Source organism: Pristiophorus japonicus, chromosome X, assembly GCF_044704955.1.
Source record: "Pristiophorus japonicus isolate sPriJap1 chromosome X, sPriJap1.hap1, whole genome shotgun sequence".
Lineage (NCBI taxonomy): Eukaryota > Metazoa > Chordata > Chondrichthyes > Pristiophoridae > Pristiophorus > Pristiophorus japonicus.
In genome coordinates, this window is record NC_092010.1 from 20,513,687 (window position 1) to 20,539,070 (window position 25,384).

General features: G+C 49.0%; 1 protein-coding gene across 1 annotated transcript in view; it reads left to right on the forward strand.

The window, feature by feature from the left end:
* Positions 1 to 25,384, forward strand: part of LOC139240921 (beta-1,4 N-acetylgalactosaminyltransferase 1-like) — a 157,709-nt gene that overhangs the window by 77,959 nt on the left and 54,366 nt on the right. Inside the window, exons 5-6 of the mRNA XM_070869451.1 lie at positions 2,882 to 2,919; positions 10,015 to 10,195. Coding sequence (XP_070725552.1) covers positions 2,882 to 2,919; positions 10,015 to 10,195 — 219 coding nt within the window. The remainder of the gene's footprint in view (positions 1 to 2,881; positions 2,920 to 10,014; positions 10,196 to 25,384) is intronic.

A 25,384-nucleotide genomic window follows, 5' to 3' on the forward strand; every position in this document is an offset into this window, starting at 1 on the left:
TTCCTATAATCGACAGTCAAACACTAGATTTCTGTACCGGCCACACGGGGCTATTGGAGGAGCTATGCGTTTTAATAAGCACCCCTTGTTTCTCCAATTGCTGAATAACCGGTAAGATTCCCACGATGGCAGTTGGACTGATGGGATACTGTTTACTGCATGGAGGCTTGGTCCCTGTAAATGACGCAGGCTCCATCTGGAGTAGGCCACAATCGTTCTTATCTTTAGCCCATTTCGGGTGTTCCTTCAATTCTTCTTTCTTCAAAATTCTAATTGACCATGTCACCCGACCATCCTCAAAATGCAACGATGAATCTATTTGGATTAGAACGTCCATTCCCAAAAGGGGCTGATCTACTGGGCCTATCCAGACCGGCGTGGTTAGTTCATGTGGACCCAGCCCTATAAGTACCGGTGTTGTCCTTTTAATTTCCATTTTATGGCCCCCAACTCCATAGGCTGTACATGCCCTACCATCCAACGGCAAAAAGTCTCCATATTGTAGGGGTAAGCATGTTAATTCCGCCCCTGTGTCTAAAAGACAGTCCACATCCTTATCGCCCACCCTCACAGTTATATATAGCCCATCTCCCCTTTGTTGTATTAGTGCGAGGAGGGGGGCCAGGGTGGGCTCTCACCGTTTTTTGCTATCCCAAGTAACTCCTTCTGTTGTTGTATTGTCAGTCGCTTAAATGCTTCTATGAGGTCGGTATCTTGTGACAAGCCTGGCTTGTTGGCTGAATTGTATCCCTGGCTGCGTCCTCTTCCCCGGCCGCGACCTTGCTGTTTTGCCCTGCACGTCTTGGCCCAGTGACCTTCTTTCCCACAATAATGACATTTTCCAGGTAATTTTCCTAATGACTGTTTATCGGAATCCTGGGATTTCCATCCCATAGCCTGTACAGCTCGGACTTTAGCTCCCATATCCCGATCTAATTGGTTACATCGATCCACCAATGCTGCAAAGGTAGTTCCTCTACCTTCCCAGTCCGGTAACACTACCTTAAGCATTTTGGACAGTTCTGGCTTTAGACCTGCCACGAAAGCTGCTTTCAGGGGTCCAAACACTTGTTCATCCATTTCCTCATCCGTATTATTCATACCCGAATGTTCTAGCCACGTGCATCTAAACCGCTCGACATACTCCAGGACCTCCTCTGTTCCTTTCTGTTGGCAGGCTGCAATTTTTCCCCAGTCTGTCTTAGCTGGACTGAAAGCTTGCAGCCAGTGTTTAATCGCCTCCCATCCTGCGTTTATTTCTTGCTCATCCTGCCCCAAAGCTGCTTCTACTTTGTCGTGCAATTTTCTTCCCTGTGTTTTTGGCACCATTATGGTCAAAATTTGCACTCCGTCCCAGGGATGAAGTTGATATATATTTCTTAAGCGGTCCAATTGGTCCCACGTTTTCACTCCCCCTTTCTTTGGATTGGGCAACTCCTTGGACTATTTATCAATTTTCTCTGGGTCTGCCGGATCATGAAATAAGTATTCTGCATACACCCTTTTCCTCGTTTTTTTGGTTCCGCCCTCATCCGCAGTCTCTTCTGATTTGACTACAACTCGTCTTTTTTTAAACGGGGCAAAGCGCATCCCTAATTCTTCATCCTCCGACCCTGTATCGTCGGAGGATTCAGAATCCGTATCTATTCCTCGGTCGTGTCTTCGGGTTTGCACTTTTAATTTATCCAAACATGGGTACCCTGGGAATTGACCGATACATTTTCCTTTTCCTATTACTGTCTCTTGACCTGATGATTTTTTCCATTCTTTAATTTCACCTTTAAGATCTTTAACTTTTGCTTCCGACTTTTCAAGTTCAAGTCTTTTCTGTCGCAGCTGTGCACAAACAGTTTGCAATTGGTCCTTTGTACTGGTCAGGTCCCTATCATGTTGGGAACGCGTTATAATTTAATTCCGCTTTCGGATCTGTCCCATAACGGCTAGGGACCATCTAGTTCGCTCTTTATTTTTCATACGGGTCGTTTTTCCCCAGACCCTTTTAATCTTGTCCAAGGACCATTGTCCTTTGGAGGTTCCGTACTTTTGTTCGATCTTAATACAGGTTTTAGATTAGTTGAATTGTTGCTCTATGTATTCTTTCAACTGTTCGAGGATTTCATCTATCGAAACCTCAGGTGGTGCCTGCCCACCTTTAACAGTTGTAGGCAATTCTTTGCTCTTATCTCCTGCTGCTATAATACTGATTTCTTTACTGGGGTCTCGAGTTGTAGGCTTTCCAGCCGATCAGTGGGTCGGTGATTAATTAACTAACACACTGCCGAAGTTAGACGTCTATGGGAGCTCGAGCCGACTACCAACCGTAGGGTTCGCAAACCGGAGGCTTTCGGAATCGCGTAGAAGGAGAAGCGAATTTAGACTTTTGACTGAGGACTTTTATAAAGAGGAGTCCTTACCTCAGTATGTAGGTCCGATGTCCAAAATTCAGTTTCTTCCCTCAGTGATCGTGTTCATGACGCCAAAATTGTTAGATCTCTTAATTTCCAATGAAATGTGAACTCCGATTGTAGTTTTAATGTAACTTTATTCTGGCAGCAGCAACAAGCTCTTGGCTTTAAGCCAGGCCTTTGTCCTTCTGAGACCACATGGCCAAAATGGCTGTTTATATACCTGATCAGTTTACAGAAAAGAACTCGCCTTCTTTGACCTTATTGGCTCAATTAATAGTCTGTTAACCTTTAATTGGCTCGCTACCCAAAGGTCCTAAATTGTCAAGTTGATTGATGACTTAATGCAACATGCTGAGTTACACGTAACAGCTTTGAATTGGGGTCTGTGAATTTTCACAGCCTGTCTGAATGCAGCCTGTTTCAATTCTCGATCAAGCTCTGTCTTAATCTGTCTTCTTTCTTTTTTTAAATAGGTTTAAGCCTGCAAGCTAAATCTCAACATCGTTTTGAGGTAAGACTTTTCCTGTCAATTCAGCTTCAATAACTTAGAAAACAGTCATTGAAAAAAGCCTTTTGTTAAAAGGACAAGCGTCAGTCGTGAAAAGGAGCCAATTTTTCAGTTCTGTGTTTTTGGTCATCCAACAGAGTTACAGTTGATTCAATGACATTGATTTTCATTGTCATCCACAAATTTTGATACAGGTAGTTTTCAACATCGGCAAAGGAAAATAGGGCTGGATGTGTGAAGGCGGGGCATGTGACGTGCAGGCAGTATAAGGGATGGGATGTATAAGAGGATGGGTGTATAAGGGGAGGGGTGCATAAGGGGAGGGGTGTATAAGCGGTGGGGTGTATAAGGGGAGAGGTGCATAAGGGGAAGGGTGTATAAGGGGAGGGGTGTATAAGGGGAGGGGTGTATAAGGGGAGGGGTGTATAAGGGGAAGGGTGTATAAGGGATGGGGTGTATAAAGCATGGGGTGTATAAGGGGAGGGGTGTATAAGGGCGGGGTGTATAAAGGATGGGGTGTATAAGGGATGGGGTGTATAAGGGGTGGGGTGTATAAGGGCGGGGTGTATAAAGGATGGGGTGTATAAGGGATGGGGTGTATAAGGGGCGGGGTGTATAAGGCATGGGGTGTATAAGGGGAGGGGTGTATAAGGGCGGGGTGTATAAAGGATGGGGTGTATAAGGGATGGGGTGTATAAGGGGAAGAGTGTATAAGGGGAGGGGTGTATAAGAGACGGGGTGTATAAGGGGAGGGGTGTATAAGGGGAGGGGTGTATAAGGCACGGGATGTATAAGGGGCGGGGTGGAGTGTATAAGGGGAAGGGTTGTATAAGGGCAGGGTTGTATAAGGGGCGGGGTGTATAAGGGCGGGGTGTATAAAGGACAGGGTGTAAAAGGGACGGGATGTATAAGGGATGGGGTGTATAAGGGATGGGGTGTATAAAGGACAGGGTGTATAAGGGACGGTGTGTATAAGGGATGGGGCGTATAAGGGGCGGGGTGGAGTGTATAAGGGGAAGGGTGTATAAGGGGAGGGGTGTATAAGAGACGGGGTGTATAAGGGGAGGGGTGTATAAGGAGAGGGGTGTATAAGGGAGGGGTGTATAAGGGGAGGGGTGGAGTGTATAAGGGGAAGGGTGTATAAGGGGAGGGGTGTATAAGAGACGGGGTGTATAAGGGGAGGGGTGTATAAGGGGAGGGGTGTATAAGGGACGGGATGTATAAGGGGCAGGGTGTATAAAGGGAGGGGTGTATAAGGGGAGGGGTGTATAAGGGGAGGGGTGTATAAGAGACGGGGTGTATAAGGGGAGGGGTGTATAAGGGGAGGGGTGTATAAGGGGAGGGGTGTATAAGGGACGGGATGTATAAGGGGCGGGGTGGAGTGTATAAGGGGAAGGGTGTATAAGGGGAGGGGTGTATAAGAGATGGGGTGTATAAGGGGAGGGGTGTATAAGGGACGGGATGTATAAGGGGCAGGGTGTATAAAGGGAGGGGTGTATAAGGGGAGGGGTGTATAAGGGGAGGGGTGTATAAGATGCGGGGTGCATAAGGGGAGGGGTGTATAAGGGGAGGGGTGTATAAGAGGCGGGGTGCATAAAGGGTGGGGTGTATAAGGGGAGGGGTGTATAAGGGACGGGATGTATAAGGGGCGGGGTGGAGTGTATAAGGGGAACGGTTGTATAAGGGCAGGGTTGTATAAGGGGAGGGGTGCATAAGAGACGGGGTGTATAAGGGGAGGGGTGTATAAGGGGAGGGGTGTATAAGGGGAGGGGTGTATAAGGGACGGGATGTATAAGGGGCAGGGTGTATAAAGGGAGGGGTGTATAAGGGGAGGGGTGTATAAGGGGAGGGGTGTATCAGAGGCGGGGTGCATAAGGGGAGGGGTGCATAAGGGGAGGGGTGTATAAGGGGAGGGGTGTATAATGGGAGGGGTGTATAAGGCATGGGGTGTATAAGGGAGGGGTGTATAAGGGGTGGGGTGTAAAAGTAACGGAGTGTATAAGGGAGGGGGGGTATAAGGGGCGGGGTGCATAAGGGGAGGGGTGTATAAGGGACGGGGTGTATAAGGGGAGAGGTGTATAAGGGACGGGGTGAATAAGGGAGGGGTGTATAAGGGGAGGGGTGTATAAGGGGAGGGGTGTATAAGGGGAGGGGTGTATAAGGAGAGAGGTGTATAAGGGGAGGCGGGTATAAGGGGAGGGGTGTATAATGGGTGGGGTGTATAAGGGGTGGGGTGTATAAGGAGAGAGGTGTATAAGGGGAGGGGTGTATAAGGGGAGGGGTGTATAAGGGACGGGATGTATAAGGGGCAGGGTGTATAAAGGGAGGGGTGTATAAGGGGAGGGGTGTATAAGGGGAGGGGTGTATAAGAGGCGGGGTGCATAAGGGGAGGGGTGCATAAGGGGAGGGGTGTATAAGGGGAGGGGTGTATAATGGGAGGGGTGTATAAGGCATGGGGTGTATAAGGGCGGGGTGTATAAGGGGTGGGGTGTAAAAGGGACGGAGTGTATAAGGGAGGGGGGGTATAAGGGGCGGGGTGCATAATGGGAGGGGTGTATAAGGGACGGGGTGTATAAGGGGAGGGGTGTATAAGGGACGGGGTGTATAAGGGAGGGGTGTATAAGGGGAGGGGTGTATAAGGGGAGGGGTGTATAAGGAGAGAGGTGTATAAAGCGAGGCGGGTATAAGGGGAGGGGTGTATAATGGGTGGGGTGTATCAGGGGCAATGTGTATAAGGGGCGGGATATATGAGGGACGGGGTGTATAAGAAACAGGGTGTATAAGGGGAGGGGTGTATAAGGGGCGGGGTGTATAAGGGGAGGGATTGCACGATTTTTGCCTCCACTATTGTATCTGGATGTTTATTCCAAATGTTGATCGCTCTTTGTGTGAATAAGAACTTCCTGAAACCAGTCCTAAAAGTGCCTTCTCTCGTTTGAAACTGGGTCCTCTGTTCTACTCCCTCGGTTTAATTTACAATAATATTCTGGGTTAACTTTGTTGGTACTTTTAGCTACCTTCTATCTCTCTATAAGATCACCTCTCAGTCACCTTCTTTCTAGGCTGAAAAGCCCAAATTCCATCAGTCTTTATTCATAACTCAGAACTGGACCCAGTGCTCAAGGTGGGTCTGACCAGAGCCCTGTACAATTTGTTCATGACTTCCTGTGTCTTATATTTCAGTGTTTTGGCCATTTAGGTCAACATTCTATTGGCTTTGTTAAATGCCGCACTGCATTGGTTGGACATGTTCACTGCCGAATCTGTTAAGACCCCTAGGTCTTTCAGCTTTATCCTTAGCTACTTCAACACCATTCATGGAGTATGTATGTCATCAATTTTTCCTTCCTATGTACAGTACCATGCTTTACACTTGTCTACATTAAACTTCATCTGCCATTGTTCTGCCCTTTTATATACCTTGTGCAAATCGTGGTGTAATTTCTGAGTTGCCTCTTCCGATTCCACTGACCCTTCTCGTTTGGTATCACCTGCATTCCATGTCCAACTGAAGGATTAGTCTGTCCGAACCGACCTGGTGATTTTTACATAGGCTGAAAAATGGCCGCACTACAAGGTCCCAACTGCTGAGTGATTGAAGAGGAAGGAAACTTCATTTAAAAAAAAGCCCTCTTTGCACTGGCCATACTTCAGCTGGCATCAAACCAAAGTAAAGTATGGGATTGATTTCTTGGAGACACTTCATTCTAACCCTCAGCGGTCCAGTTAAGTGCGCCAATCTCCAAAACATTTCAGCTTTGTGGAGACACAGAAGGGAAGAAATTGCAAAGCGTCCCGTTTGGGGCGCTAACGTTTGAGGTAGCGCGAAAGTATCGGCGGGCGCTACGCGAGGGACTCTGATGTGAACTTCCGGTTTAGCGCTCCAGGACGGAAGTGGAGCACTAAGTCAAGCGTTACCCCTTCCCTTGGAGCGCTAAAGCCGGCAGGAGGGGCGGTAGTGGTGGAGCGCTGCACAATGTCAAGGGTAGCGCAGCCGGGATCAGAGGCTCCTTCCCTCCCTTAAAGGGAAGGGCCATCGCTGCAGGCCCTGCATGGGACAGAGGTCCCTCATCGCCGACGGCAACCGCGATCCGCCACGATCAGCCCCGAGCTCTCTAACAGACTGTAGGGCTGATCGATCACGGCCGAAGAAACTGGTGAAAAAATGGACCTTAGGGATTGAGAAAATGTTTTATTTGATGCAACCCTCATCCCCTTTAAACACCGCTCCCCAAGCCCCCGGCCTCCCTAACAACGCCTCCTGCGGCTGTCGGCGTTGTCGCCCGGCGATGCGGGGGGGGGGGGGGGGGGGGCGGAACCCAAGTTTGGATCCGGGGTGTTACCGGGGCGATGCGCAGCGCGATGACGTCACGGTCTCCGGGGCGCAGGAGATCGTGGCGCTAGGGGTTAACATCGCCGCTAACCTCGACGGGAATCTCGCCGGCGTCGGTACACTCACCGCGCACGGTCGCAAAGCTGGTAGTGCCACGTTATCGCTCCCCAGAACGCTAATGGGGGGCGCAAAGGTTACGAATTTCTTGGCCAGAGTATTCAGTAAAACTGGCGTATAAACTCTGTTTGCTGTTCCTCAGACTTCAGATTACATTTTGTTGCCTGCTAGCTCTGCTACACTTTTGACGATTGGTTTTTCAAGCACTGCTGCTTGGCACTCTCTCCCGGAACCACATTGCATGCAAACTAACATAAAACCAACAGGAGCAAACAAAGACCAGTTGATTCACTGAGACACTCCCATTCAGTTATGTTGCAACTAAGCATCGTGGCCCTCAATGCTAACCGCCCAGCTGTATGTAATTTCCAGACAGAGGCAAAAATAGACCTCAACACTTCTCTCACTTTCTTTATAATCTGCTTCAAAAACACAGGCCTAGAAATTCATCTTGGGCAGTGGCACACAGTGGACAGTATCGGATCGACCCGCGATACACAGCGCCCGATACTCCGTTCCGTTGCAGTCAATGCACCTGAATATCAGGCGCTGTGTATAGCGAGCAGCCGATCCGATCCGATCCGGTACCGCCCATTATGGGCCACCGCCTGAGGCAAATTTCTAGGCCACAGAGCGGTGAGAATGTGGAACATGACATAAGCTTGATTCCAATGAAAATCAGGCAGGTTCTATAAAGGGTGGGAGATACACTCCTCCGGGCTGTGACGATGAAAACCTCTCCCGAAATCTCTAAAATTGTCCAGAAGTGTGAGTACCAGCACTGAATGGTTCAACGGATGCATTATTGCTCTTTCACCTCTGGCACCTGCGACAGACCCAGTTTTGTCTGAGCAGATAAAAGTCTCTTCACTCTTTGGTAGCTGTAAGGGAATTTAAAAAAAACAAGGTCCTGGTGAGCACAACTCCACAGTGAAAATCATACAACCATAGAATGGTTACAGCACAGAAGGAGGCCATTCGGCCCATCGAGTCCGTGCCGGCTCTCTGCAAGAGCACTTCAGCCAGTCCCACTCCCCCGCCCTTTCCCCGTAGCCCTGCAATTGTTTCCCTTCAGGTACTTATCCAACTCCCTTTTGAAAGCCACGATTGAGTCTGCCTCCACCACCCTCTCAGGCAGCGCATTCCAGATCCTAACCACTCGCTGTGTAAAAAAGTTTTTCCTCATGTCGCCTTTGGTTCTTCTGCCAATCACCTTAAATCTGTGTCCTCTGGTTCCCGACCCTTCCACCAATGGGAACAGTTTCTCTCGATCTACTCTGTCCAGACCCCTCATGATTTTGAACACCTCAATCAAATCTCCTCTCAACCTTCTCTGCTCCAAGGAGAACAACCCCAGCTTCTCCAGTCTATCCACGTCACTGAAGTCCCTCATCCCTGGAACCATTCTCGTCAATCTTTTCTGCACCCTCTCTAAGGCCTTCACATCCTTCCTAAAGTGCGGTACCCAGAATTGGACATAATGCTCCAGTTGAGGCTGCACCAGCGTTTTATACAGGTTCATCATAACTTCCTTGCTTTTGTAATCTATGCCTCTATTTATGAAGCCCAGGATCCCGTAAGATATTTTAACCGCTTTCTCAACCTGCCCTGCTACCTTCAACGATTTGTGCACATATACCCCCAGGTATCTGTTCATGCACCCCCTTTAGGATTGTACCTTTTAGTTTATATTGCCTCGCCTCATTCTTTCTACCAAAATACATCACTTCACACTTTTCTGTGTTAAATTTCATCTGCCACATGTCTGCCCATTCCACTTGAAGTCTATCACTATCCTCCTCACTGTTCATCTGAAAATTTTGAAATTGTACCCTGTACACGTACATCCAAGTCATTAATATATATCAAGACAAGCAGTGGTCCTAGTACCGACCCCTGTGGACCACCACATATACCTTCCTGCAGTCTGAAAAACAACGTTTCCCACTACTCATTGTATCCTGTCACTTAGCCTATCTTGTATCCATGCTGCCACTGTCCCTTTTATTCTATGGACTTCAGCTTTGCTCGCAAGCCTATTATGTGACACTTTATCAAGCGCCTTTTGGAAGTCCATGTACATCACGTCAATCGCATTGCCCTCATCAACTCTCTCTATAACCTCATCAAAAAACTCGATCAAACACGATTTGCCTTTAACAAATCCTTTCCTTACTTAATCCCCACACTTGTCCAAGTGACTGTTAATTTTGTTCCGGATTATTGTTTCTAAAAGCTTCCCCAGTACCAAGGTTAAACTGACTGGCCTGCAGTTGCTGGGTTTATCATTACACCATTTTTTGAACAAGGGTGTAACATTTGTAATTCTTCAGTCCTGTGGCACCACTTCCGTATCCAAGGAGGATTGGAAGATTCTGGCCAGTACCTCTGCGATTTCCACCGTTACTTACCTCAGCATCCTAGGATTCATCCCATCCGGAAAGGAAGAGTTTTTGTTGCAAACATTTGCTTCTACCATTTTCTTCTATTTGTACATAACAATTTCCTCCAGATAAATCATCAAAAAAAATCAGTAAGTTCTTCTTCACACAAAGAGCGGTCAGCTATCTATATCTATATATAAATATATATTACACAAGTATGTGAGGAATGGTAGATCTTTACAGAATTAAACCTATAATTTACAGGTCAATCTAATGGCGAATTTGGGAACCTTTGCCGTGGCAGCTGAGGTCGATGGGGTCAAGGTCGAAGGTGAAGGGGAGATGCAGCTGTCTCTCTCGAGCTCGGAAGTGGACAACCTGAATCGCCAGCTCCAGTTTGTCACCTACACCAACACCGTCTTCAACCCCAACACGGCCGACACAGGTGCGTGTCCAGGGAGCAGGGTAACGGAGGTTGGGACAAAGAATGTGGGGTGCAATTCACACCGTGTGATATTCATAGCAAATGTGCTCATGGATGAAGTTGCTTTGTCCTCCATTTAGTACAGTTGTTCTTCTCTTCTTCTTAGGCAGTCCCCCGAAGTCGAGGATGACTTGCTTCTACACGAACACTTGTTCTCAGGTGACTGATGAGTCCAATGCAGGACCGACAGTCTCTGTCACAGGTGGGGCAGACAGTGGTTGGAGGGATGGGTGGGTGGGGTACTTGGGTTGCTGTGCGCTCCTTCTACTGTGTGCATAGAAACATAGAAATTCGGAGCAGTAGTAGGCCATTCGGCCCCTCGAGTCCGCAGGGAAAGGGTCCACAGCCAGATAGGGAATGGAAGACCAGCAGGAAGAGTAGTGCAAGGAAGGTAGTGCAGGGGTCCCCTGCGGTCATCCCCCTGCAAAACAGATACACAGTTTTGAGTACTGTTGAGGGGAATGACTCATCAGGGGAGGGCAGCAGCAGCCAAGTTCATGGCACCATGGCTGGCTCTGCTGCACAAGAGGGCAGGAAAAAGAGTGGGACAGCAATAGTGATAGGGGATTCAATGGTGAGGGGAATAGATAGGCGTTTCTGCGGCCGCGACCGAGACTCCAGGATGGTATGTTGCCTCCCTGGTGCAAGGGTCAAGGATGTCTCGGAGCGGGTGCAGGACATTCTGAAATGGGAGGGAGAACAGCCAGTTGTTGTGGTGCACATTGGTACCAACGACATAGGTAAAAAAAGGGATGAGGTCCTACGAAACAAATTTAAGGAGCTAGGAGCTAAATTAAAAAGTAGGACCTCAAAAGTAGTAATCTCGGGATTGCTACCAGTGCCACGTGCTAGTCAGAGTAGGAATCGCAGGATAGCGCAGATGAATACGTGGCTTGAGCAGTGGTGCAGCAGGGAGGGATTCAAATTCCTGGGGCATTGGGACCGGTTCTGGGGGAGGTGGGACCAGTACAAACCGGACGGTCTGCACCTGGGCAGGACCGGAACCAATGTCCTAGGGGGAGTGTTTGCTAGTGCTGTTGGGGAGGATTTAAACTATGGCAGGGGGATGGGAACCAATGCAGGGAGATAGAGGGAAACAAAAAGGAGGCAAAAGCAAAAGACAGAAAGGAGATGAGGAAAAGTGGAGGGCAGAGAAACCCAAGGCAAAGAACAAAAAGGGCCACTGTACAGCAAAATTCTAAAAGGACAAAGGGTGTTAAAAAAACAAGCCTGAAGGCTTTGTGTCTTAATGCAAGGAGTATCCGCAATAAGGTGGATGAATTAATTGTGCAAATAGATGTTAACAAATATGATGTGATTGGGATTACGGAGACGTGGCTCCAGGATGATCAGGGCTGGGAACTCAACATTCAGGGGGATTCAACATTCAGGAAGGATAGAATAAAAGGAAAAGAAGGTGGGGTAGCATTGCTGGTTAAGGAGGAGATTAATGCAATAGTTAGGAAAGACATTAGCTTGGATGATGTGGAATCTATATGGGTAGAGCTGCAGAACACCAAAGGGCAAAAAACGTTAGTAGGAGTTGTGTACAGACCTCCAAATAGTAATAGGGATGTTGGGGAGGGCATCAAACAGGAAATTAAGGGTGCATGCAATAAAGGCGTAGCAGTTATAATGGGTGACTTTAATATGCACATAGATTGGGCTAGCCAAACTGGAAGCAATACGGTGGAGGAGGATTTCCTGGAGTGCATAAGGGATGGTTTTCGAGACCAATATGTTGAGGAACCAACTAGGGGGGAGGCCATCTTAGACTGGGTGTTGTGTAATGAGAGAGGATTAATTAGCAATCTCATTGTGCGAGGCCCCTTGGGGAAGAGTGACCATAATATGGTGGAATTCTGCATTAGGATGGAGAATGAAACAGTTAATTCAGAGACCATGGTCCAGAACTTAAAGAAGGGTAACTTTGAAGGTATGAGGCGTGAATTGGCTAGGATAGATTGGCAAATGATACTTAGGGGGTTGACTGTGGATGGGCAATGGCAGACATTTAGAGACCGCATGGATGAATTATAACAATTGTACATTCCTGTCTGGCGTAAAAATAAAAAAGGGAAGGTGGCTCAACCGTGGCTATCAAGGGAAATCAGGGATAGTATTAAAGCCAAGGAAGTGGCATACAAATTGGCCAGAAATAGCAGCGAACCTGGGGACTGGGAGAAATTTAGAACTCAGCAGAGGAGGACAAAGGGTTTGATTAGGGCAGGGAAAATGGAGTACGAGAAGAAGCTTGCAGGGAACATTAAGGCGGATTGCAAAAGTTTCTATAGGTATGTAAAGAAAAAAAGGTCAGTAAAGACAAACGTAGGTCCCCTGCAGTCAGAATCAGGGGAAGTCATAACGGGGAACAAAGAAATGGCAGACCAATTGAACAAGTACTTTGGTTCGGTATTCACTAAGGAGGATACAAACAACCTTCCGGATATAAAAGGGGTCAGAGGGTCTAGTAAGGAGGGGAACTGAGGGAAATCTTTATTAGTCGGGAAATTGTGTTGGGGAAATTGATGGGATTGAAGGCCGATAAATCCCCAGGGCCTGATGGACTGCATCCCAGAGTACTTAAGGAGGTGGCCTTGGAAATAGCGGATGCATTGACAGTCATTTTCCAACATTCCATTGACTCTGGATCAGTTCCTATGGAGTGGAGGGTAGCCAATGTAACCCCACTTTTTAAAAAAGGAGGGAGAGAGAAAACAGGGAATTATAGTCCGGTCAGCCTGACCTCAGTAGTGGGTAAAATGATGGATCAATTATTAAGGATGTCATAGCAGTGCATCTGGAAAATGGTGACATGATAGGTCCAAGTCAGCATGGATTTGTGAAAGGGAAATCATGCTTGACAAATCTTCTGGAATTTTTTGAGGATGTTTCCAGTAAAGTGGACAAAGGAGAACCAGTTGATGTGGTATATTTGGACTTTCAGAAGGCTTTCGACAAGGTCCCACACAAGAGATTAATGTGCAAAGTTAAAGCACATGGGATTGGGGGTAGTGTGCTGACGTGGATTGAGAACTGGTTGTCAGACAGGAAGCAAAGAGTAGGAGTAAACGGGTACTTTTCAGAATGGCAGGCAGTGACTAGTGGGGTGCCGCAAGGTTCTGTGCTGGGGCCCCAGCTGTTTACATTGTACATTAATGATTTAGAAGAGGGGATTAAATTCAGTATCTCCAAATTTGCGGATGACACTAAGTTGGGTGGCAGTGTGAGCTGCGAGGAGGATGCTATTAGGCTGCAGAGTGACTTAGATAGGTTAGGTGAGTGGGCAAATGCATGGCAGATGAAGTATAATGTGGATAAATGTGAGGTTATCCACTTTGGTGGTAAAAACAGAGAGACAGACTATTATCTGAATGGTGACAGATTAGGAAAAGGGAAGGTGCAACGAGACCTGGGTGTCATGGTACATCAGTCATTGAAGGTTAGCATGCAGGTACAGCAGGCGGTTAAGAAAGCAAATGGCATGTTGGCCTTCATAGCGAGGGGATTTGAATACAGGGGCAGGGAGGTGTTGCTACAGTTGTACAGGGCCTTGGTGAGGCCACACCTGGAGTATAGTGTACAGTTTTGGTCTCCTAACTTGAGGAAGGACATTCTTGCTATTGAGGGAGTGCAGCGAAGATTCACCAGACTGATTCCCGGGATGGCGGGACTGACCTATCAAGAAAGACTGGATCAACTGGGCTTGTATTCACTGGAGTTCAGAAGAATGAGAGGGGACCTCATGGAAACGTTTAAAATTCTGACGGGTTTAGACAGGTTAGATGCAGGAAGAATGTTCCCAATGTTGGGGAAGTCCAGAACCAGGGGTCACAGTCTGAGGATAAGGGGTAAGCCATTTAGGACCGAGATGAGGAGAAACATCTTCACCCAGAGAGTGGTGAACCTGTGGAATTCTCTACCACAGAAAGTAGTTGAGGCCAATTCACTAAATATATTCAAAAGGGAGTTAGATGAAGTCCTTACTACTCGGGGGATCAAGGGTTATGGCAAGAAAGCAGGAAGGGGGTACTGAAGTTTCATGTTCAGCCATGAACTCATTGAATGGCGGTGCAGGCTAGAAGGGCTGAATGGCCTGCTCCTGCACCTATTTTCTATGTTTCTATGTTTCTATGTTTCTATAAATACAGGCGTTGGCTTCCACGTGCTCCCGGTGAAGAGACTCGAGGTGCTCAGCGCCCTCCCGGATGCTCTTCCTCCACTTAGGGCGGTCTTGGGCCAGGGATTCCCAGGTGTCAGTGGGGATGTTGCACTTTATCAAGGAGGCTTTGAGGGTGTCCTTGAAGCGTTTCCTCTGCCCACCTGGGACTCACTTGCCGTGTCGAAACTCTGCATAGAGCGCTTGTTTTGGGAGTCTCATGTCGGGCATGTGGACGATGTGTCCCATCCAACAGAGCTGGTCGAGCGTGGTCAGTGCTTCGATGCTGGGGTTGCTGACCTGAGCGAGAACACTGACGTTGGTGCGCCTGTCCAGCCAGTGGATTTGCAGGATCTTGCGGAGGCAGCGTTGGTGGTACTTCTCCAGTGCTTTGAGATACCTGCTGCACATAGTCCATGTCTCTGAAGCATATAGGAGGGCGGGTATCACCACTGCTCTGTAGACCATGAGCTTGGTGCCAGGTTTGAGATCCTCGTCTTCAAACACTCTCTTCCTCAGATGTTCACCCATTCTGAGTTATGTCAGGGGGTGTTCTCTATGAGGGGGTCAGGTTCCCTTCTGACCAACTTGAGCAGTTCGAATCGCTCCCACTCCCTTGGGTTCTGTACTCTGGATTTATTTGGGGGATGTGACAAAAGTGCAAAGGACACTGGTTTGATGCAAAAGAACTTTGTTTTTATTACAGTCAAGGTAATACAAGCTTATTACTCTAGTAAGAAAATAAAAAGCCAAACTTACAATCACTCTAATATAGGATAATACAAGGAAAGATACAAGGTTAAACTTATAATCACTTTAATGAAGAACCATACACTACACATTCAAAAGGGGTTACAGTAAATTATACCTCCCATCTCCCATATACCTAATTCTAGCTAGGTTAGACTCCAGGGCAGGCAGGGACTATGCTTACCAATCCTTTTGACAGTTAACGGTAGATCGCGGTTGTTTTTCCCTTGATACCACGTTGACTGTGGTCGGTCGCTGCCGCGATGGTGATGTTCTTCCTTCCTTCAGGACTTCAGGACTTCGAGGCTGGAGAAGTTAGTTTACAACTGTCGCGTTGGTTTCTCTCCTTGTCGTGATGACATACTCGCAGTGTAGCACCTGGTGTAGTATAGCATCTGAGGTAGTAGCAGCCTTGTAGCTACCTAGCAACCACCTGTTGAAAACAGGGGGCCAGTTATACGATTTCAGTGGTTCTAATCTTGCCACTAAATCTGTTCAAAATCCTTTGTATAATTTTGGCGGGCTTGGCTCTTCTTTGTAATATTTTGTCGGGCTCGTTAAAAGTTGATATGTTTTGGTTGAGTTGATGTTCAAAAACTATTTCCTGATCGGAATATTAGTTTGGTAATTGCAATGTCCTTTTGTGCTTCGTCTTTCGCATACTGTCTGGATTGGGCCTCTTTGTGATGTATATGCTGAAATGGTTATCCAGACCCATGTTGATGGGTAGCTACCTCTGGGTGATTTTGTGATGTTAATGTCTCTTGTGGGGGAAGGATTTTCGAATACTCATCCCTCCAGACTGGTTAACTTAGTCCTCACACCCAGGTAACTTCACTTAATTAGACTGTCTCCTGTTAGTTCCGTAGGTCCACCCACAGCCTTGAGTTTGTCTTTTAAAATCCAAAATTCTATTAAATTTCGTCGTTTCTTCCATAAGCACTTTAGAGTTCCAAACCTTTTGGTAGATAGTCCCAAATTAAATTTCCTTTTGAATGATCCCAAACACTGGGTGGGGGGGGGTTCTTGTGAATTTTGCATCCCTTCATTCCCCACTGTTGACATTCCACACTCTTGAGTGTCAATCAAGGTAAGCAAAATTCCTGCTCCCGGGAGTCAACCTTCCCTGCATTTATACTAGCTAAACATTACCCTGCATCTCCCATTGAAAAGAAAATGCAATTTACAGGCGAATACAGTCGTTACAATTTGGTTATAGCATAGAGGGGGTATGATGTCCCTCTTTTACTCGGTTTTCACAGTAAAATAACGGTATACAGTCAAACACAACTTTAAGTCAAGTAAAGTAAAAGCACATAGTCAAACACATTCTCAGGTAACATAACGGTCCATAGTTAAACACATTTTAAGTTCAGTAAAATAAAAGTACATAGTCAAAACATTTAAGTAACATTCTTACAACACTCGCGATGTTGCGGTTTACAGCAGGCAAAATCAAACACAAATTAAACATGGTAGTATGGTGTCACCCGTCCCTGCGCGATTCCCAAGTTCGGTCAAGGAACGTACAGCACCCTTTGGTGCCTGACCTGACGGCCTCTGTGTTTCACTCGGCAAGTGAGACACCATAAGTAAAGAATAATCGCGAGTTGACAGATAACTAAAGTGTGAGAAGCGATTCTGATCCAGATTGGGACTTCTATATTTCTGAAAAGGTCCCACCAAGGCGGAATTGTGATCTCGAGAATCTTTTTCCCTATCTCAATTGTTTTCTGTTCTAGAGTGTAGAAGTGTTTTTGTGAGATAATTGCAGCTTTTAGCAGAGCGGTAAGATGTTTGGGTAGAGGGGGAATTGCATAGCCAAAATGTACAACATAATCCTGCAGGTTTGTAATGTTTCCCTTCACAGTGAGGTGGACAGTGGAGGGTTCAGGAATGGGGACAATCCGTTCCTGGGCCACTTGAACTGATGCCTCAGGTTTGAAGCAAAAACTGCTGTCACTCACCGGACACCAGAAGTGTCCATGTTGGTAGTGGGGGGCACTATGTCCCACCCCCTATGTATGCTACCTGTGGAGGGACAAGGTCTTGTGTCATTACTTCCATGGTGCAGTTAATAGGCTGTGCGCCAGCAGCTTTAAACCCACACTGTGACTTTGAATGGGCACTCAAGTACTGGGGACACAGTATTACGTGTGCACCCCGGCTCCGGCACCCGGAGAGGTCAGTACCTGTTACAGCGTGCTCCCACTTTATGACATAGGGTGGGACCACTGCGAAACGAATGTGTGCACCTCCCTGAATAACTCCAATTTTCTCCACCTGGTATACCGGTGATGGTCGGGCTGTCCCACCCATGACTGGCATCCTTAGTACGATTCCCATAATGTGGTTAGATTTCCCATGGTCTACTGGGACAGGGTAGGCTTCAGAGGCTAGGCGGAGCTGGCACGGGCTTAGTGAATTACTGTACGGGTGGAGGGCTGCAAGGTGCTTGTTCCTGATCCAGAAGGGGACTACACCTTGTCTTAAATCCTCCAGGTTGTTGCGGCCCTCGCCCAACAACCATGCCCCATACAGTATGCACACCTCGTTCTGTGCAGCCTGGTCAGAAGCGTTTCTATCCTCCCGTATGAGTGCATTCACTGTCTGTGCATGTTTTTCCAGCTCAGCCACTATTTCTTTTAAATGGACAGTCATAGCCTAGTCTTATTGTAGTTCTGAACCTACTACTGTGTTCTCCTGTTTCAGGGTTTTTCTCAATTGGGTCTTTAAACTGCTTATCTGTGTTTGCAGCTCTATGTCATCTAGGCTATTTATTACAGAAGATGCTGTATTGTAGGTAGTGAAAACGTTGTTTATGATTCCCCTTCTAGGTCTCCCTGAGCCCATGGTGTCCCTAGCATTTAGGGTGTATAGGTTTGCTTTGTCTACATTTCCAAAGTATAACTCATAAAATGTCTTGAACATGTCTCTAAGTAGGGCCTGGTATAGCAGCTCTGTTTCCTTCAGACACCATGCAGGCAGGTGTACCTTGGTAAGGATACATATTACTGAAGCTACTGCATAATGTACCCCCTGGTATAACACCTTTTCGGTCAGTACCAATACTAATCCGTTCCCTGGTCCCTTGGTGGAGGTAGGACACCTTTCTATTACTGTGCGTATTGGAGGGGTTGTGGGCAGGGGTCTCTTAATGTGTGCTCCTAGTTCGGTGGCGTTAATTGGGAGTGGGGAGTGTGGGACCGTGCACCCGTGTAGGCTAGAATCCCACCCCATCCCTTCCCCTTCATCTTGCCATTGCCTGGCGAAGGTGATCGATATGCCTGCGGGACAAATACTCTCTGATCCCCACATGCAAACATAAATTCCTTGTTCGGATTCCCACCATTTGTCCCAACATACTGTTACTCCTCCCTGTGTCCCCGCGATGGTGCAGTACGTATCATTACCGAGTCTTTCCCCGTCCGATTCCTGGTCCCATGCGTCCTTGCTCAGTTTTCTGAGCCACTACCATCTTCCCAGGGGAATGTTCCCTTTGCAAGTCAAACACACACGCTTTCCCTCTGCGACACTGACTCGGGCAGCGATGATCCGGGGGCAGGGAAGTGAGGCCTCCCCATAGGTAAAACCTTCCTGGCTGGAGTAGCGGGTAGAGTTAGATCCCAGTCACCCTGGCCATCTTCCCTCGTGGACGTAAACGGCGAGTTCTTCCACGTCTCGGGGGCCACCCCCGGCGGTTACGATCGGTGCTCTCCCTCCTGAACACCCGTAAATGAGGGATTCTTCCACGTCTCCTCGGTCGCCGCTGTTGATCCTTATCAGGGCAAGCAGGAACAGGATCCTTCTCATACTGTCTCTTTCCTGTAGGGGCACATAAAACAGATTGTCCAGCCCTGAGAAAGCTCTCTGGCTTGACAAAGGTGACCGAGTTCCAAATTGGGCTCATAGTGTCTAATTGACTGGCTGTCTTATTCAGTTCCTTGTGGACTGATTACTTTTAACTTTTATCTCACAGTCGTTCTGCTTGTTATCTCACCGGTGCTTGCTTAATAGCCATACCGGTAGATTCTTCTTACTCCCGGGGATTACCCGGCCTATGCTTCTTTTAACAGCTGCACGGGTAGATTCTTTTCCTTACCCCAGTTAACTAATACATATGTACTTATCATTACACAGATAAATCTTACACTACTCTGACTTATTACTAAACATTCTTAAATCCATATTGCACTAGGTACATCTGCCACCCGTCTCCGGGTGGCCAGGTTAATTCCTGCTTTCTCTCTTTCTTCTTCTCCCGCTGGGTGTCCAGCGAGGTAGGTGATAGATCGGTCTGCACCACCTAACCCTAAGTACCCTGACCGAACGTGGGTTTGAGTCCCACATTATCGGGGGAACATCCCCTCCGGTGCTGCAGCACACCGCTCCTTTGGGGGTGGCTGCCTGGTTCGTTTCTTCCCCTGGGGGTTCTGCCTGGTCGAGGGCTACGGGCTGGGGACTCTCACTTGGTGGCTGTTCCATCGCTATCTCTTCTGGGGGTCCCTTGTTTCCCGAGGCTACCGGCTGGGTGTCCCTGCTCGCGGGCTGGCCTCTGACCTTAGGTGCCCTTTTGCGGCTGGTCCCTTTCCCGGGGCTGAACCATTCAAATTGGACGCTGGTGACCACGGTACCTTTGGCCGTGGTGTGCGGGGAGTCCTTCTTAAGGCTCCGGCTGCTGGGGGTGTATCCGAGTCCCAAATGATTGTGGGGACAGCTCCCCCAGTAACACAGTCCACCGCCCCTCTAGGTGCAGTCTGTGGGTCTGTCACGTCCCCTGTGGGATTTCCACAGTCAGGGCTGTTGGCTGGGGGTCCCGGTCTTTAGTGCGGTTTACAGTTTTTGGCTGTCCCTTACGTTTTGCTGCTGCCCCTGGGTTAAAAAGTTTGCACTGATTTATGTAGAACCACTTTGTTCGGCGGGGCAGTTTTATTGCTTGCCTTGTCGACAATGTGGTACGGTCCCATATACAGTGCCTCAAAGACCCTACTCTAGCATAGTTCCTCACCATAACACGTGGTGTTTGCGGGGCTCCAGCAGCAGTTGGTTGCTCCGATGCTGTTTTCCCATGTTGTTAGCAGCCTGCCACTGTTTAAGGTGTTCAAACAGATTCCTGACAAAGCTGTCCCGGTTCGCTTCCCTCAGCTGACCTTCCGTGAGTACCGGGGCTAACACATGGGTGGGGGTTCGCATGGCCCTGCCGGTCATGAGCTCGTACGGGGAGTACCCCGTGCTCTTTGACTGGCTGGCCCTGATCCCCATGAGGACCAGTGGTAGGACCTCTACCCACCCTTTGGATGAGTCCCCTGTCTCTTTGCGCAGCCTTTCTTTGATGGTGCGGTTTAAACGCTCCACAGGCCCGGATGACTGCGGGTTGTGGGCGACATGCCATTTCCCTTTGATGCCGAGTGCCTTAAGGGTCTCCTGCATCACCTGCCCGGTGAAGTGACTCCCTTGGTCGGACTCCATGTATTGTGATAGTCCCCATCGAGAAAACACTTCTTTGACCAGGATCCTGGCTGTTCCCAGGGCAGTGGCTGTTCGGCATGGGAAGGCTTCCACCCATTTGGTGAATACATCCACCAATACTAGGCAGTACTTGTAGCCTTCCTGGGCAGTGGGTAGGGGCCTGATGTAATCGATTTGAATCGACTGCCAGGGTCCCTCTACCCTCCTGATATGTCCCATAGACACCTTTCTTTTCTGGGGGTCGGGGTTGTTGGCCGCACACACCAGACAGCTAGCACAGAACTCGCGGACGTCTTCCCTGAGTCCTGGCCACCACCCTGCCTGTTCCACTCGTTGCCGAGTGGTCTCAGGTCTGGGGTGTCCTGCTCCTGGGCCCTCGTGGGCCAGCTGGAGGAATCTCTCCGGTGTTGTTGCGGTACTACCCATTGCTCCCCCTGAACAGCATGCCTTCTTTAATGGCAATTGCTGCGGTGCCGTACGGGCCGTCTAGCCTTTCCCCTTTAGCTAGCGTGTTCAGGACAGTTTTGAGGACAGGGTCCTGGGTCTGAACCATTTTTAGGTCCGGGGACAAAGCTATCCCTGCCTTCCCTGCCGTCCCTATCCTGCCCCTGACTGCTGCAATGGGTCCTGAGTTGTACGGATCCCAGAGCTTGCCTGTGCGAGCCCCCTGCTTGGCCAACATGTCAGCCTGCTGGTTTCCCTCGCTACGGGGTTCTGTGGTGGAATGTGCCTTCACCTTGTGTATGTAGATATTCCCTTCCTCCCCTACGGCTTTCATGATCTTTTCCAGTAGGGGCTTAATCACCAGGGGTCTCCCGTCTACGGATGTGTATCAGCAGCGGGACCAGATAGCCAGGTACTCCGTACATGAATTGCATGTGAACATACTGTCCGAGCAAATCGTGTATGGAGTAGGGAATTCTTCGGGGTGTGTGACTATGTACACCACCGCAGACAGTGCAGCGTGCTGGGCGCTCATAGTACTGGGGAGTTTAATCGCCAGGGCAATGCCTGCCTCGGGGTCATAAACTCTGCAGCCTGTGAGTCGTTCACCCGCAGATACCGTGCTTGAACCGTCCACATAGATCTCTCGGCCTGTGGGGTGTAAACCAGCCTGAAAGCCTATGTTAATTTCCCATACCCCTTCTACAGAACACCGGTGGGCTGTCCCTGGATAAATCATGTTGGCTGCGAGTCTTGGCTCGCAGAGACCCTTTACCCTTAGGTCCATTTGGGACAGGAGCAGGGTCCAGCGAGCAGTGCGGTCGCTGCTCACTGTCCCATCCTTAATTCCCCTGTCCAGGAGCATTTGGGTGGGCGTATGGTGGGTAAGGAGTGTGATAGGCGACCCCCCTGTGAAGATCAGTGATCTTTTCACAGCCCAGTGAGTGGCTAGGAGGTGCCGCTCCCAGTTGGAGTATCCCTTCTCCACGTCCGTGAGTATCCTGGAGGAGTAGACCACTGGTCTCAGCTGGCCATGCCGCTCTTGGAGCAGTCCTGCGCTCAGGTTGTCCCCACTGGCTGCTACCTCCAGGAAAAACTCTTTACCCCCATCGATGGCCCCTAGAGCTGGCGCAGTCTGCAGGATTTTCTTGAGTTGGATAAATGCTGCCTCGCAACCTTTGTCCCATTCCCACTCCACTCCCTTGTGTAGGAGTCAGAGCAGAGGGGCTGCGGTGGCTGCATAATCCTCAATGAAATCTCTGCAGTACTCGGTTATCCCTAGAAAAGATCTTACTCCTGTTACTGTGTTGGGGGCGGGTAACTTCTGCACTGCTTCCCTTCCAGCTTTGTCAATGGCTCTTTCCCAGCGCGCACAGCCAGTCCCAGGAATTTTACTTCCTTCAGGCTGATCTGAGCCTTCTTGGGGTTTACTTTAAATCCTTCTTCTTTCAGCAGCTCCAGCAGTTCAGCCAGCAGTGGGCCATGCTGCTCTCCCTCATCGGTGAACAGGAGCAGGTCATCTACATACTGTACCAACTGCTGGGGTCTGGTGAAGCTCTTTAAACAGTTGGCCATACACTGATGTAAAATACTGGGTCTGTTGTGGAAGCCCTGAGGGAGACAGTTCCAAGGATATTACTGCCCTTTAAAGGTAAAAGCAAACTTGTACTGATCTTCCCTTCTTAAAGGTATGGACCAGAACCCGTTGGAAATATCCAGCACCGTGAAGATAGTCGCGGAGGCTGGGATACTTCCAATGAGGTCGGCGACAGCAGCAACAGTGGGTTCACAGGCGGGATGTTACGGTTGAATACTCGATAGTCCACCGTGGCTCTCCAAGAGTTGTCCGGTTTCTTAACCGGACACAATGGAGAGTTCACATGGGTAGCTATTGGTCTCAATACCCCTGTTTAGCTAGAGAACCCAAGGCTGTTTCCATGTCTGCCTCCGCCTCCCTGGGGAAGTTGTACTGTTTCTGTGGTCGGGTCATGGGGTCCCCATCTATGCTAACCTCGACCCCATTTATTCTCCCACAGTCGTGTTTGTGAGTGGCAAAAGCTGCAAGATTTTTCCTCACATATTCTTGATATTCTACAGGGGTGTTACTGACCAGTGATTCAAGGTCGTAACCCTCCTTTGGTTTCATGGTGCACACCGTCCCTTTTCCCTGTTTTCCCGGGATAATCATCACCTCACTCTCCTGTCCCGTACAGACTGACCCCCAAAGACAGTGGTTTCTTAAATCCACCAGGATCCCGTGACCTAGGATGAAGTCAGCCCCCAGGATCCCTCCCCCTTCCTGCTCCCACTTCATCAGGACACAAGTCTACTTAATGTGGAGTGTAGCTAAGTGAATGGAGAGCGGAACGGAGAATGAGCCAGTCTGTTCAGTGCCCGTGAAACCCACCAAGCTGTAGGGGACCCCGTTAGACAGAGGTGAGGCAGCGGGGTTAGCTGCATAGACAAGGGTGCTTGAGGCACCGGTGTCCAGCAGGTAAGTCCCTTTCACCTTTTCCTCCTCCATCTGTACGGTCGGTCTCCCCCACACATCATAGTCGAGGGCACACAGGTGGACAGGCTGCGCCTGTACTAGTCACGGTTTTGGTTGGGAGGGGGCAGATGGGATTTCGGTACCGGTGACGGTGGCTACCTTCCCTGGGCCATCTAACAGGGCTCGGAGCGCAGTTAAAAAGGTCTCAAACGAGTGGGGAGGGACTGGCTTATCTGTCTCGGTCTTTTGGGCAGGGGCTGGAGAATTCTTTCCTGCGCTATTCTTCCATAGATTTTTACAATCCTTTCTCCAGTGCCCACTCTTTCCGCACCCGAAGCAGGTATGTTTTGTATCAGAGGGGTTGCCCCCCTCGTGGCACCATTCCCTCTTGTCTTGGTTAGGTCAGATTTCGTGAACCCTTCCCTTTTGTGGGTGCTCTTCTGTCCCTCTGCCGTTTCTGTAAGCTAGGGTCAGTTGCCGAAGCACTCCCTGTTCGGTGGCTTGGGATCTCTGGGGTCGAACCAGGCCTCAGCCTTAGTTCTTATTCTGGGTAAACTGCTAGTTACTAGGCTTCGGAGCCAGTGTGCTAACTCGTCGGGGTTTAAGTGATCTCTATCTATGTCCCCACTACAGGCGCTTTTGTACACCGGCCACAGTTGGTCTGCGAAAGCCTGTGGGGTTTTTCCTGTGAGCTGCACCGTTTTCTCTACTCTAGAGAAGGGACTCCCGTCATTGCAGCCCATAGCTTCTAAAATGTCCTTGTGGACGGCAGCAAGTATTTTCTGTCCTCTTTTACTCTCAGTAGAGAGGGACTGGTACAGCTTGCTGTCTAGGGATAGGAGAAACATCTTTGCCATTTCTGCATCATCGCACTCATTAATATCCCCGGCCTGTTCCACTTCCACAAAGTGAACCGAGGGGGTCTCCCTTTGGAGTTAGCTTTCCCAGGTGGCTTATCATAGCCCTAAGCTGGTGGGGAGTGTGGGGGACCACAAACTGACTTTCCAGGGGCCCTTGGCCCCCACCAAGGGTGGGCGGACCAAACTTCTGTTGCCGGACCGGGCACATTGGCCCTGGTTCTGGCTCTCCCTGTCCTGGCTCGCCTCCCTCACCTCCCTGTGGCCAAGCCGAGCTGAAGCTCGGTGCTACAGGTGGTGGTGGTTCACTATCCCTGTCCGCCCCGCAACTGATTTGCCCCTCCTGCTGCTGAACCGGTGTAGTCACCGGTGCCACAGGTAGTGGCCCGGTAGTTTCCTCCTTCTCCTCCAGATTTACCTGGGGTGTACCCGGGCTTATTAGGCATACCATGCCTTTTGCCTTGGACAGAGCAAGGTTTAAACTCTTAATTTGTGCTGGCAGGGACCGTGGTCTCCCGATTCAAACCCCATTAGTGCTAGCTACTTTATACACTACTTGCACATCTTTTAATCTCCCTTGGAGCTCTTTTACCTGCAGGGTGAGGCGAGTGCTTTCCTCCCTCAGTGACTTTTCATTACTTTTGGCCTCGGTAACCTGACATTGAAAATAGTCCTGACTGTTTTTAAACCTTTCCATTATTTGGGTCCTTTCCTGTTTTAGCTTACGGGGTTCTCCTGATAATCTTTCTTCTGACATAACCCTTTCCTGGTAGCTCTCTGCACATTCCCATAACTCTGCCTGTAATGTTTCATTCATTCTGTCTAGGAGTTGGACCTGTCGCTGTAGACAGACCAACCAGATTGCCTTCTCTACTGCTTCCTTGTGATCTTTGCTTGCTGTCCACTGGGCTGCAGCGTCAGCTGGACGCTCAACGCGCAATAGACTAAGCACCCATTCTTTAGTTACATTGACCTTATAC